The sequence below is a fragment of the Carassius auratus genome, chromosome 9 (assembly GCF_003368295.1).
Source record: "Carassius auratus strain Wakin chromosome 9, ASM336829v1, whole genome shotgun sequence".
NCBI classification, from domain to species: Eukaryota; Metazoa; Chordata; class Actinopteri; order Cypriniformes; family Cyprinidae; genus Carassius; species Carassius auratus.
This window is the reverse complement of record NC_039251.1, coordinates 3,196,777-3,211,314: the sequence shown is the minus strand read 5'-3', so window position 1 is coordinate 3,211,314 and position 14,538 is coordinate 3,196,777. Positions and strand designations below refer to the sequence as shown.

The following is a 14,538-nucleotide window of genomic DNA, read 5'->3' as shown; positions in this document are numbered from 1 at the left end:
TATAAAACACATCAAAATACTGATCACTAAACTCTGGACAACATCTGCAGCTCTGAAGATTTATGAGCTTTAACTGTGTTTTTCTTAATGTTTTAAAGGGTTAGTTCGCCCAAAAATCAAAATTATGTCATTAATAACTCACCCTTATGTCATTAATTAACTCACATTAATAACTCACCAATAAATGGAAACGATACGAATCGTTTTAAACGGTTCGCGTCTCTAATACGCATTAATCCACATATGACTTAAGCGGTTAACTTTTTTAATATGGCTGACACTCCCTCTGAGTTCAAACAAACCAATTAATTTACTCAAACAGTACACTGACTGAACTGCTGTGAAGAGAGAACTGAAGATGAACACCGAGCCGAGCCAGATAACGAACAATAGACTGACTCGTTCACGAGTGAAGAACCGGTTGCATCGGTGTTCGGATCACCAGTAGTTCTTTCGGACAGTTCGATTCAATAAACCGGTTGAAAAAAACTGTTCATCCGTTCTTTTGCGCTCGACGTAATGGCGTCATTGGCGATGACTGCAAGCCTTCGGTTTACCCGCGCTCATAACACTAGCACAGAATCAGTTCAGAATCAGTCACCAAAAGAATCAGTTCGGTTCAGGCGCTCTGTGTGTCGGTCTGCTTCACGCTGGTTACATCGAATGATTCGTTCGCGAACCGGATATCACAAACTGCTTTGTTTTGAACTCTCTCACAACAGACACGGAAGAGAAGACAATGATGAATAAAGTCGTAGTTTTTGCTATTTTTGGACCAAAATGTATTTTCGATGCTTCAACAAATTCTAACGGACCCTCTGATGTCACATGGACTACTTTGATGATGTTTTTCTTACCTTTCTGGACATGGACAGTATACCGTACACAGCTTCAATGGAGGGACTGAGAGCTCTCGGACTAAATCTAAAATATCTTAAACTGTGTTCCGAAGATAAAAGGAGGTCTTACTGGTTTGGAACAGCATAAGGGTGAGTTATTAATGACATAATTTTGCAAATTGGGCGAACTAACACTTTAACAGTGAAGTGATTGTTCTCAGTGATACTTACTGAACTGATTTGGATTCTTTAATCACAGGCAGCAGCTTCTGAAGAACTTTCATATTTTCAGGATTATTCTTTCCTTTAACAAATTTATCAAGATGAAACTCATTCAGTTCCTCTTCTGATGTCAACAACACAAAAACTACAGCTGACCACTGAGATGAAGAGAGGTTGGTTTCCTTTATTCCTCCAGATGTCAGATACTGTTGTATTTCCTTCACTAGTGAACGATCACCCAGTTCATTCAGACAGTGGAACAGATTGATGGATTTCTCTGGAGACTTAATGGTCCTGATCTTCTTCTTGATGTACTCAACTGTTGTCTCATTGCTGTCAGAGCTGCTTCTTTTCAGTGTCATTATTTGTTGTAGGAGAATCTGATGAGATTCCTCTGACAAACCCAGAAGGAACCGCAGGAAAAGATCCAGATGTCCATTTTTACTCTGAAGAGCCTCTTTCACAGCTCTCTGATGCAGCTCAGATAATGAAACATGTTCTGATGAACTGAGTTGAAACGGTTTCTTCACTTTAGACAGTAAACTCTGTTTGGCGATTGACTCAAACACATTTCTGTTGAGGTTTGTCCAGGAGAGGTGCACATATAGAGCTGCTAGATGTTCCTGAATGCTCAGATGAACAAAGCAGAAGACTTTCCCCTGATACAAGCCCAACTCCTCTCTGAAGATCTGAGTGCACAATCCTGAGTACACTGATGCTTCTGTCACATCAATGCCACACTCTCTCAGGTCTTCCTCATAGAAGATCAGGTTTCCTTTCACGAGCTGCTGAAAAGCCACTTTCCCCAGTTTGAGGATCATGTCTTCATCTGTCAGCTTCTTCTCATAGTCCTTCTCATGTTTGATGTTGGTCTGAAGGATCAGGAAGTGTGTGTACATCTGAGTGAGAGTCTTGGGAATCTCTCCACTCTCTGCTCGACTCAAAATCTTCTCCAGAACAGCGGCTGAGATCCAGCAGAACACTGGGATGTGGCACATGATGTAGAGGCTCCTTGATGACTTCAGGTGTGAGATGATCCTGTCGGCCAGACTCTGATCACTGATTCTCTTCCTGAAGTATTCCTCCTTCTGTGGCTCATTGAAGCCTCGTACCTCTGTCACTCGATGGACACACTCAGAGGGGATGAGATCAGCTGCTGCTGGTCTGGAGGTGATCCAGATGAGAGCAGAGGGAAGCAGATTCCCCACAATAAGGTTCATCAGCAGCTCGTCCACTGAGGCTGATTCAGATATATTACACACTTTCACTTCGCTCTTAAAATCCAGAGACAGACGACACTCATCCAGACCATCAAAGATGAACAACACTTTATATCCATCACTGGATATTTCCATTTTTTTAGTTTCAGGGAAAAACACATGAAGAAGATCTGAAAGACTGAGTGTTTTGTCCTTCATCAGGTTGATTTCTCTGAAAGGAAGTGGAAATATGAGCTGGACGTCCTGATTCTCTTTCCCTTCAGCCCAGTCCAGGATCAACTTCTGCACAGAGACTGTTTTTCCAATGCCAGCGACTCCCTTTGTCAGCACAGTTCTGATGGCTTTGTCTTGTCCAGGTAAAGGTCTAAAGATGTCACTGCATTTGATGGCTGTGTCCTCTGTTGCTGTTCTCCTGGATTGTGTCTCAATCTGTCTCACCTCATGCTCATTACTGATCTCTCCACTCTCACTCTCTGTGATGTAGAGCTCTGTGTAGATCTCATTCAGGAGTGTTGGGTTTCTCTGCATCGCTGTTCCCTCATACAGACGCTCAAACTTCTTCAGCAGATTTGATCTAAACCTGTTGAGGACTTCATGCCTGGAAAATTAAAATACTGCATTATTAAATAAGCTAATGATCACAGTGTATTGTATTTATTCTGCATTATAACCAAATAATCTTTTACAGAAATATCAGACCTGGGATCAGTCTTTGTATCTTCACTCTTATAATCTAATGACTGATTCACAGACCAATCACTCCTCACAGACACACAGCTGGACTCTGCTTCTGATCTCTTCTGATCAACTGAACTATAACAGAGAGAGATTAAATTCAATCTTTTGAATTACCACATTTAACAATACTCATTTACAGTTCCAATTGTAATTATTCAACGCCGCAGAGAATGCAGTCCTTTACAAATAATTGCTGTTGTGAAGATCCACGACTTCATGAAAATTTCATCTATAACCAATTACTGGCATATAAAGTAATAACGTCAATATATAATTCATATTTTTGAGTTCTACCATTTTTTTTTTACACAGCTATGTCAGAATTATTCAACATTGCTGTTTTAATTACTTATTTGTATAGTGGGGAGCAAAATTGTCTTAATGCCTAATTAAATATTAAGAAACTAATTAAATATTAAGAAACTATTAAGTTAGCCCGAAGTTAACAGAGCGCTCACAAAAGCTATAGAGAAACTGAAGAGAATAAATATTTTTATTACTTTAGATGACCAGATGAAAGGTGGAAAAACATTTCAGTGCAGAGTATAAGATGAACACAAGGCAAGCATGGCTTCGTTGATGTTGAAGATGTTGAGGCATCTTGCCAAATACCATTTATTACCAAGAAAACATTACGCTGACTTGAACAAGCTAAAATCATGTGGATAGACCTGTGCAGTTCTGGAGGAATGTTTTATGGAGTGACCCATGGATCAGCAGTATGTCTGGTTCAAAAAAGGCAAAGCTTAAAAGCAGAAAAACAACATCTCCATTATCAAACACAGAAGTGGAGCAGTCCTGTTACAGAGATCTTTTACTGTTACAGGAAGTGGAAATCATGACCATATGTAGGATATCATGGATTCTTTGAAGTATCAGGTCATTTTGACAAGAATTGTGATGCCTTTGATGCAAAAACTAATGATTAATGGACCTTCCTGCAGACAAAACCTTTCTGCATACAATCAAAGACAAAATTAATTTATTTAAAGTTCTATTCAAATTGTGATTAATAGGAAAGTATGCGATTTCGCTGGCATTTGCAAAATACTGCCAGTTCCATGGCTCTTCGCAGCAGGCGAAGACAGAGATTTAAAAGATCAAATATGTTTTTTGCCTCTGAACAATTACTGGTCAGATTATTAACAACCAATAGAATATTTCACTGAGCTCATGTCGGTAGTATTGAAAACATGATGAAGAGGAATTAAAATGTGGATTTTTCCATTGGATGATCCATCAAAAATCTTTTACAGAGATATAAAAAAACAAAGAAAAATCCAGAGAATGCGTGTATGAGTTGGTTTGCCAAAAATACAATTTTGTAAACATACAATTAAGTGTACGCTATAGTCAAAGTCTCATGAAATGATAAAAAAAATAACATACTAAATTTCTGTAATGTTCTGTTTATTTTTAGTCAAATCAAATGTGACCTTGTTGTTTGCGACTATTGAAATGTCTGCTCCGAGACACACAAAACACTTCCACTACCAGAGAAAGCTGCAGCTGTGCAGCAATTCCAGGATATCACCACATCAACACAATTATCACATTACCACAAGCTAATATGTTGTGGCCAACACAAAACTAGCCAAAGTGAACCAATCATGTCCCCTCCAGGTCACCGTAAATGCTTCGTTCAACTTTTCATGGATCATCTACTCTTCCCTGTGGATAAACTGACTACTCTCTGTACAATCTCAATTTCTGGTGTTTAGAATTTTGAATAATGAATTTGAATTCTTCATCTTGAAAACTTGAAGCTGTATTTTTAAAAACTGGATATTTGCAGTCTAAGAATTCAGAGGGTAGAAAAAAATAGAAAATATAAAAAAGAAAGAAGTTCGCGCTGTAGCCTACTATTCAGTAGATTAAGTTCAACATGGAGCTTGAAGGAGCAAAGAAAAAAAAACATGAGAATTAACTTTGAGCAAGTTTGAAGGAAAATAGGAGGTATGGAAACATTTTAAACTAGTCGTGGGGAGTGACAACTGTCACACACCTGGACTCATTTAGTGTTTTTGCCCCAGTAACCCAGTTTCTGTCTTCCGTGTTTAGTTTGATTAGTTCCCAGGTGTGTCTATTATCTTCCTCATGTGTTCCATGTCCCTGTTAATTTAATGATTCCATCCACCTGTGTTTCCCCAATTATCCTTTGTACTTAAGCCTTGTCCTTTCAGTTCTGTTTTGTCGGGTCTTCATTTGCCATTCATCACTTGCTACTTACGTGTGTCTACCTCTGTGCTCCATGTTGGATATCCCCTGTGTTGTTTATATTAAAAACCTTATTCCGTTTATCCTCGACTCCGTATTCCTTCAGGCAGCGTAAAACCGTGACAGAAGACCCGACCACAAAAGAGAAAATAGAAAACTGCGTGTTCTTCCCTCCGTTTTGCTTTTGTTTTTTCACAGTCTTTTCTTTTCTTAGTGTCTATGGATCCCCTCTATCGTCCCGAATTCCTCATCCTCCTGCTGAAGCAGGAAGGACGTTCTCTCGAGGACCATACCAGACAGTTTTTCCTATTAGCTAATGCCACCAGCTACCCGGACGGCGCGCTCTGCACCTTCTACAACACCAGCCTGAACTCCAAATGCAGAGCGTTGTCGTCCGAAGATGGTCCTCGAGAGGATTTCGCCGCATTTGTGGAGTGGACTCTGGCGAGAAATGGGTCATCTCTCACCATCTGCCCCATAGAGGACCTCGCCAGCCCCACTCCCGACCCAGAGACCAGCCAGCCACCATCACGCCACACGGAGCCAGAGCCCACCGCAGCCGCAGAGCCCGAGCAATCCATTGACAGGGAACAGGATCTCGAGAGCGCGACTGACCAGGTGTGTGAGCCGGCAACACCGTGCATCGTGGGAGTCCTCGTGGAGATCGAGGGCGTGGAGGAAAGCCCTGCCCACACTCCTGCGACTGAGGGTGAGCTATATGCAGTCTCTGAAAGTCATATGGAGCAAGTTCTGGATCTGATGGACTGGTCTACGGAGGTAATCCCTAATATTCCTGTTTCCCCGCTGGTTCCGTCTAGCCCTGATTCCCCTGTATACCCTCTCAGTCTCCCACTCCTACCTCCTCCAGTCATTTCCTCTGCTCCATTTCCGCTGGTTCCGCCCAGCCCTGAGTTTTCTGTTTCTCCGCTGGTTCCGCCCAGCCCTGAGTTTTCTGTTTCTCCGCTGGTTCCGCCCAGCCCTGAGTTTTCTGTTTCTCCGCTGGTTCTGCCCAGCTCTGAATCTTCTGTTTCTCCGCTGGTTCTGCCCAGCCCTGAGTTTCCTGTGTCTCCGCTGGTTCCGTCCAGCCCTGAGTTTCCTGTGTCTCCGCTGGTTCCGCCCAGCTCTGAATCTTCTGTGTCTCCGCTGGTTCTGCCCAGCTCTGAATCTTCTGTGTCTCCGCTGGTTCCGCCCAGCTCTGAATCTTCTGTGTCTCCGCTGGTTCCGCCCAGCTCTGAATCTTCTGTGTCTCCGCTGGTTCCGCCCAGCTCTGAATCTTCTGTGTCTCCGCTGGTTCCGCCCAGCTCTGAATCTTCTGTGTCTCCGCTGGTTCCGCCCAGCTCTAAATCTTCTGTGTCTCCGCTGGTTCCGCCCAGCTCTGAATTTTCTGTGTCTCCGCTGGTTCCGCCCAGCTCTGAATCTTCTGTGTTTCCTGTATTCCCTCCCAGCCTCCCTCTCCCGCCTCCTCCCAAACCTGCTGGTCCCTCTACTCCTCTTTCGCTGGTTCCGTCCAGTCCTGATCCTCCTGTCCTTCCTCCCATCCTTCTCCTCTCTCTTCCTCCTAGACCAGCCAGTTCCTCGTCATCCCTGCTGGTGCCAGCCAGTCCCGCAGCTCACCCTCAGTCCGCGCCATCGGGGCGCGGTGGTTCGCCGCTGGACTGCCAGTCTCCAGCTCCGCCTTGGCGTGTTAAGGCCCTGTCTCCGCCTTCAGCCTCCGAGCCCTGGACTCCTCCTCGGTCCTTCGACCCAGCGGCTCTGCCTTGGCTCTTAGCTCCCTCGTCTCCACCGTGGCCTGTCATCCCACCTACTCCACCGGGCTCCCTCGTCCGTCCGGCTCCACCTTGGTCAGTCGTCGACCATCCGCCGCCTCGGGACTCCTCTCCTCTGGTTCCACCTCGTCACTCCATCCCTCCGGCTCTGTCAGGCTCCTCCTTCCCTCCAGTTCCACCTCCATCCTCGGTCACTCCGGCTCCACAGCGGTCTGCCAGGACCCTGCCTCTGCCTTGGTCGCCTGAGCCTTCTGCTCCACCTTGGCCCTCCGGAACCTCGACGTCCCCCTGGCTCTGCGGCTGTGCTGCTCCATCTTGGGCTCCTCACCCACCGGTGCAGTCTCCGCCTGTCGGCCCCCTGGTGTCGTCGACCCCTCCTTCACCATGGCTCCTCCCGCCGTCGACTCCACCTTGGATCTCCGTCTTGGCTGGTCTCTGGTGGACCATCTGGCTCCTCCTGCTCCTGTCTCCTCCCTGGCTCCTTCCTCCGTCGTCTCCTCCCTGGCTCCTCCTTCTGTGGTCCCTGTCTGCTGGCCCCCTCCTGGGAGTCCGTCCTACACCGGAACCTCCTCCCAAGTTCCCACCCACGCCTCCCTCTGTTGTTTCTACGGTGCGAGGACGCACCTACCGGGAGGGGGGAGTGCTGTCACACACCTGGACTCATTTAGTGTTTTTGCCCCAGTAACCCAGTTTCTGTCTTCCGTGTTTAGTTTGATTAGTTCCCAGGTGTGTCTATTATCTTCCTCATGTGTTCCATGTCCCTGTTAATTTAATGATTCCATCCACCTGTGTTTCCCCAATTATCCTTTGTACTTAAGCCTTGTCCTTTCAGTTCTGTTTTGTCGGGTCTTCATTTGCCATTTGCCATTCATCACTTGCTACTTACGTGTGTCTACCTCTGTGCTCCATGTTGGATATCCCCTGTGTTGTTTATATTAAAAACCTTATTCCGTTTATCCTCGACTCCGTATTCCTTCAGGCAGCGTAAAACCGTGACAACAACATATGTGTTGGCTTTGTCTCGTTTATTAAATGCAGCACGCATATATATACACACACACACAGGTCCATCGTCAAGGGGGGGCATGTAAACGTAACGCACAGAACAATTAGCCAAACTTGCATTAGACTTTTGATATTACATATTCTTGATTTAAGATCATTGCGATTCTGACGTTGTTTCAGCAGAACTTTACTCACAGGAACAGTAATCACTACAACGGTAACACTAGAAATGCATAACACATTACCTTCGGAAATGATTCAGACAATTCATTATTCAACGCATTATTGCACAGAACATAATTTTAAATATAATTATATTCATAAATGACTGTTAAAACATCCCAAAACAGCACCCAAACCTTGCAAAGACCTACCTCATTAATTATTCAAATACAACAGCCAATGGCAAGTCTCCAGCAGCAGACCTTTCAATATGTTATTTTTGTGTTAGTAGTTTTATTAATTCAAATTACAATATGCAGCTTGTTTGTAAGTATATGTATATATAAATCATGCAATTCATTTAATTAAGCATACAGTATTGTATTGTTTATAGACAATTCCTTTGCGCAGCTGAGCTGCACATTGCATGCGATCTCAGAATACATTTTTGGCAGTTTTGTACAGAAAAGCTACAGTATGGATATAAGAAAGTGGTTTAAAGATTCGTCGGTGAAAAAGACGACTTTGACCAACACCAACGTGTGTGGAGACGACTCTGGAGCTAATGAAATGGTAGGATTGAAGAATTTTTTGTCTAATTAGACACAAGTTCACAGCGTAGACAGAGCAGCGGGTCTAATTATGAATAGATAGATAGTTGGTCTGGGAACGCCCCCGGGAGCGCCCCGTCACGTGATGTGAATTTAGCCCATGGGGGGAAACATTGCCTTGGCGACAATTGAAATAAATGGGACAATCACGCCGAAGAGTTGCTGTGTTGTTTTCTGTACCTCCAATAAACTAACAAATTATGAATTTAAGTTCTACATCCTTCCTAATAAACATACAGTGCCGGAAAGGATTACAAAATGGCTACAAGCAATAAACTGTGAGGATGATCAAGGGAAGTTGTGGAATCCCAAGACTAAGCATGTGTGTGTGTGCAGTCGGCATTTCATCACAGGCAGGCTATATTAACATCGTGTTCATTATTAACGTTATCAAAACTGTGTAAGGTTGTTTCAGAAAGTGGAATGTATATATAATTAGCCTTATCATTCTACCTTAAGCAAAACTATGTAACGTTAGCCTAGTGTCGAACATAAACCCACTTTAAAAAGCACGTGGACACGTAACAACTTAGTTTTGTGTCAGAACTTTTACACTTTCATTCATAAATTCACCCCGCCTGTGTTTGCGAAACGATTGAATCGCGGAATCCAGTCAAAAATAGAGTTTTGTATAAAGCAGAACATCACGGGATTTGGCTATTTTTGAATGAATACATCTATATTAGGGCTGTAAAATGAATCAAATATCGATATGGACTAGTGTATATGAATATTAAAGTTAAAAGAGACTACAATTGTACTCGATGTCTCTGGGAATGAGTGCAAAATATGTGCATTTTGCCATTCAGATACACACGATGCTCGCAGTGTTTTCCCCCACGCCGGCCACGCCCCCAGCTATGACTAGATGCCGACTGTATCTATGCTACTACTAGTGATGACGTGATTGCCGTTGCTCTGGCTGTGACTGGGCCAAAGCTGCAGGCCATTGATGATCTTGGAAATGAAGGACCGAATCAGATCATTTTACAGCGATACCCTGCTCGCTTGTATAATAATAAAAATCGCTCCTTTGTGTCTTCATGGTATCAGACTCGTGACTGGCTTGAATATAGTGTCAAAGCTGATGCAGCATTCTGCTTCCCATGTCGAGTGTTCAATAGTGCGCACGCCGTAGTAGAGACGTTGAGATCATATGGTGAAGTATTTTATTTGAATAATTGAACAAAACAAGACTATTGTGGTCTATTTTAGTTATAACCTAATATGGGTTGTTGTTATGGTCTGTCTCAGATCATTAAAAAAAGTGTGCCCCCCTATGAAAATTAAATGCCCCCCCATTTGGTTTGTTCTGGCGACGGCCCTGTATATACAGCTCCCCCGTAGCACAGCAGCACCTGCGGTAAAAAAATAAATAATAATCTGGCGCCGCCCCTGGTTATAATGGGCCATACATTAAAAATGGTCTGGTTTAAATTGGGCTCGGGCTCATAATTATAGTGAACGTGTCGGGCCGGGTCAGGCTCGGACACAACGTGCTCGGGTAGGGTCGGGCTAGATTTGTTGGGCCCGATCAAAGCTCTACGTGACATACAGCCAAGTATGGTGACCCATACTCAGAATTCGTGCTCTGCATTTAACCAATCCAAAGTGCACACACACAGCAGTGAAAACACACACACACACACACACAGTGCAGTGGGCAGTCATTTATGCAGGGAGCAGTTGGGGGTTCGGTGCCTTGCTCAAGCCTGAGACTCGAACACACAACCCTAGGGTTAGGAGTCAAACTCTCTAACCACTAGGCCACAACTTCCCTGTCTATTAAAATAATAATAATCTAATTCAAAACTATGTTAAATGCCACACAATATTCAATTTTGTTAAAATGACAAATTAAATCAAATAGTTTTGTTATATAAGCTCCATAGGTTAGGGATCAGTCACAGAATGTACTTGAGTGGTCTGTTCAGTCTCCAGATTTAATTTTGATTGTAAATATTTGGTTGAATTTGAAGAGAGCAGTGGCAATTTGAAAACAAAAAATTCTCATTGATCTGAAAGCTTTTTTGGGCGTGGAATGTGCAAGGATTGTAGGCAGCAGAAGCTTCTATGCACTTCCAAGCAGTGTTTTTAATGGTTTTAAAGGATAAAAGTAGGGGTGCTCCGATCACGATCGGCCGATCGCTAATGCGCATCTCGTCAGTAAAGCCGGTTCTCTAATCAGCGGTAAATTCTATCAGGTGCGTGATTTCACATAGAGCAGCTGTTACTACACAGAGCCGTTGTTAACTGAGAAGATCAGCAAATCCAGGTTCATTTTCAGCCTTTATTTGGGCATCTTCTCAGTTAAACAGTTAAAAGATTCTGCACCAAACTGGACTTTTGGGGGTTAAATAATTTTTTAACATGAACGTTTAGAGCCAATTAGATTTTCCTCATTATTTACGTTCTCAGAATTACTCAAATGTGTATTAATAAATTAATAAATAATTAATAAATAATATTGTACTGATGCCATTGGTGAACTGTTTTCACAAAATTGTGTTCTCTGCAGCAAAATGTCTTGCCTGTCAAGTGGGTTGAAGAATTCTAATTGCAACTGTATTTAAACAATCACTTTAAAAAGCACTTCAGGATCACTTCACTTACCCCCTTTTTCACAAAAGATATTAAAAAGAAATGAGTGCTTTCACAAATGTGTCTCTGTGTAACACTGTATATGATAAAATATTAGATAAAGAAAAAAATATTTTAGCAATGTACAACACAAATTTCTCCTATATTGTAGATATAAATACTGTATACACTATTTTGATAAAACAAAATGACATACTATAATACTTATGTAAAACTGTACCTGAGATCAGTCTTTGTATCTCCACTCTTAAACTCTATTGGTTGACCCATAGACGCATCACTCCTCACAGACACACAGCTGGACTCTGCTTCTGATCTCTTCTGATCAACTGAACTATAACAGAGAGAGATTAAAGTCAATCCTTTGATTTAACATACAGGTGCTGGTCATAATAAGAATGTCATCAAAAAGTTGATTTTTTTTCACTAATTCCATTAAAAAGTGAAACTTGTATATTACATTCATTTATTACACATAGACTGATATATTTAAAATGTTTATTTTAAATGTTGATGATTATAACTGACAACTAAGGAAAATCCCAAATTCAGTATCTCAGAAAATTAGAATATTGTGAAAAGGTTCAATATTGAAGACACCTGGTGCCACACTCTAATCAGCTAATTAACTCAAAACACCTGCAAAGACTTTAAATGTTCTCTCAGTCTAGTTCTGTAGGCTACACAATCATGGGGAAGACTGCTGACCTGACAGTTGTCCAAAAGATGACCATTGACACCTTGCACAAGGAGAACAAGACACAAAAGGTCATTGTAAAAGAGGCTGGCTGTTCACAGAGCTCTGTGTCCAAGCACATTAATAGAGAGGCGAAGGGAAGGAAAAGATGTGGTAGAAAAAAAGTGTACAAGCAATAGAGATAACCGCACCCTGGAGAGGATTGTGAAACAAAACCCATTCAAAAATGTGGGGGAGATTCACAAAGAGTGGACTGCAGCTGGAGTCAGTGCTTCAAGAACCACTACACACAGACGTATGCAAGACATGGGTTTCAGCTTCACATTCCTTGTGTCAAGAGACTCTTGAACAACAGACAGCGTCAGAAGCGTCTCGTTTCAGAAAGGACTGGACTGCTACTGAGTGCTCCACAATTATGTTCTCTCATGAAAGTACATTTAGCATTTCCTTCAGAGTCTGGAGGAAGAGAGGGGACGCACACAATCCACGTTGCTTGAGTCCAGTGTAAAGTTTCCACAGTCAGTGATGGTTTGGGGTGCCATGTCATCTGCTGGTGTTGGTCCACTGTGTTTTCTGAGGTCAAAGGTCAACACAGCTGTATACCAGGAACACTTCATGCTTCCTGCTGCTGACCAACTTTATGGAGATGCAGATTTAATTTTCCAACAGGACTTGGCACCTGCATAAAGTGCTCGTTCCAAACCCGGTTTAAGATATTTTAGATTTAGTCAGAGAGCTTTCTGTCCCTCCATTGAAAACGTATGGTCTACTGTCCATGTCCAGAAAGGTAATAAAAACATCTTCAAAGTAGTCCATGTGACATCAGAGGGTCCGTTAGAATTTGTTGAAGCATCGAAAATACTTTTTGGTCCATAAATAGCAATAACTATGACTTTATTCATCATTTTCTTCTCTTCCGTTTCTGTTGTGAGCGAGTTCAAAACACTGCAGTTTAGTGATATCCGGATCATGTAACTGGATCTACTTGAACCAGTTCACCAAATTGAACTGAATCGTTTGAAAAACGGTTCACGTCTCTAATACGCATTAATCCACAAATGACTTAAGCTGTTAACTTTTTTTAATGTGGCTGACACTCCCTCTGAGTTCAAACAAACCAATATCCTGGAGTAATTCATTTACTCAAACAGTACACTGACTGAACTGCTGGGAAGAGAGACCTGAACATGAACACAGAGCCGAGCCAGATAACGAACAAAAGATTGACTAAAGATTATTATAGACGCAAACAGTTTCAAATGATTCAGTTAGCTTTGGTGAACTGGTTCAAGAAGATCTGGTTACATTGAATGATTTGTTCGCGAACCAGATATCACTAAACTGCAGTGTTTTGAAATGTCTTACAACAGACACGGAAGAGAAGACAATGATGAATAAAGTCGTAGTTTTTGCTATTTTTGGACCAAAATGTATTTTCGATGCTTCAAAAAATTCTAACGGACCCTCTGATGTCACATGGACTACTTTGATGATGTTTTTCTTACCTTTCTGGACATGGACAGTATACCGTACACAGCTTCAATGGAGGGACTGAGAGCTCTCGGACTAAATCTAAAATATCTTAAACTGTGTTCCAAAGATGAACGGAGGTCTTACCAGTTAAGTTATTAATGACATAATTTTCATTTTTTTCGGTGAACTAACCCTTTAAGGTCCATGGTATCCCTGTTCTTAATTGGCAAGCAGCCTGATCTTAACCCCCTAGAAAATCTATGTGGTATTGTGAAGAGGAAGATGCGATATGCCAGACACAAGAATGCAGAAGAGCTGAAGGCCACTATCAGAGACACCTGGTCTCTCATAACACCTGAGCAGTGCCACAGACTGATCGACTCCATGCCATGCCGCATTGTTGCAGTCATTCAGGCAAAAGGAGCCACAACTGAGTACTGAGTGTGTGACAGATGTTAATAAGGGTGTGTACTCACAATCTATATTAATGTATTTCACTTATGATCTTTCCTTTCAATTTTCAGGGTATTTATTTTGTATTTGCGGTTCACGAAAACGTGATAATTTAGGTTTGTACCTTATTTGTGTCGTTTTTGGGAAAAGAGTTTTATATTGATTTACGTTGTGACGTCATCTCTGTTCAGACCGCGCTGAGCAAGCTGAGGAGAGGCAAGCAGTTAGCGGTGCTCCTCCAATATAAGGTTGTAAAAGTTACCAGAACTGTTAATAAGTACTTGATATGCTAAAATATTACAAACGTACTGGAAAGTGTTTTATGTGTGGAGAGATGACATTTAATGGTTTATCACGGAGTACAGCGGTTTGAGTATTTTCGTGTGTCAGTAGAACACAGTGATTTTAGTGAATCAATTAACTGGTGTTTAATCTGTCCAGGTGGAAAAAAAATCACAGAACGAAAACATTTCTCATTGTTGTACTCTCTCTGCTCCATCCAGCACCTGCAAGCTCCATTTCAATAAACCCTCC

The 14,538-nt window shown here is 42.3% G+C and overlaps 2 protein-coding genes across 5 annotated transcripts in view; both read right to left on the bottom strand.

The window, feature by feature from the left end:
* Positions 1-14,538, bottom strand: part of LOC113109173 (NACHT, LRR and PYD domains-containing protein 12-like) — a 1,059,377-nt gene that overhangs the window by 247,951 nt on the left and 796,888 nt on the right.
* The window catches only part of LOC113109178 (NACHT, LRR and PYD domains-containing protein 12-like), a 365,574-nt gene that overhangs the window by 28,606 nt on the left and 322,430 nt on the right, over positions 1-14,538 (bottom strand). Inside the window, exons 4-6 of one of the 5 annotated variants that reach the window (XM_026272814.1) lie at positions 11,602-11,715; positions 2,981-3,094; positions 1,071-2,879 (exon numbers count right to left, since the gene is read on the bottom strand). The exons of 2 other annotated variants lie outside the window; for them this stretch is intronic. In XM_026272814.1, coding sequence (XP_026128599.1) covers positions 1,071-2,879; positions 2,981-3,094; positions 11,602-11,715 — 2,037 coding nt within the window. The remainder of the gene's footprint in view (positions 1-1,070; positions 2,880-2,980; positions 3,095-11,601; positions 11,716-14,538) is intronic. 2 more of the 5 variants (XM_026272816.1, XM_026272817.1) reach the window with 2 other exon arrangements.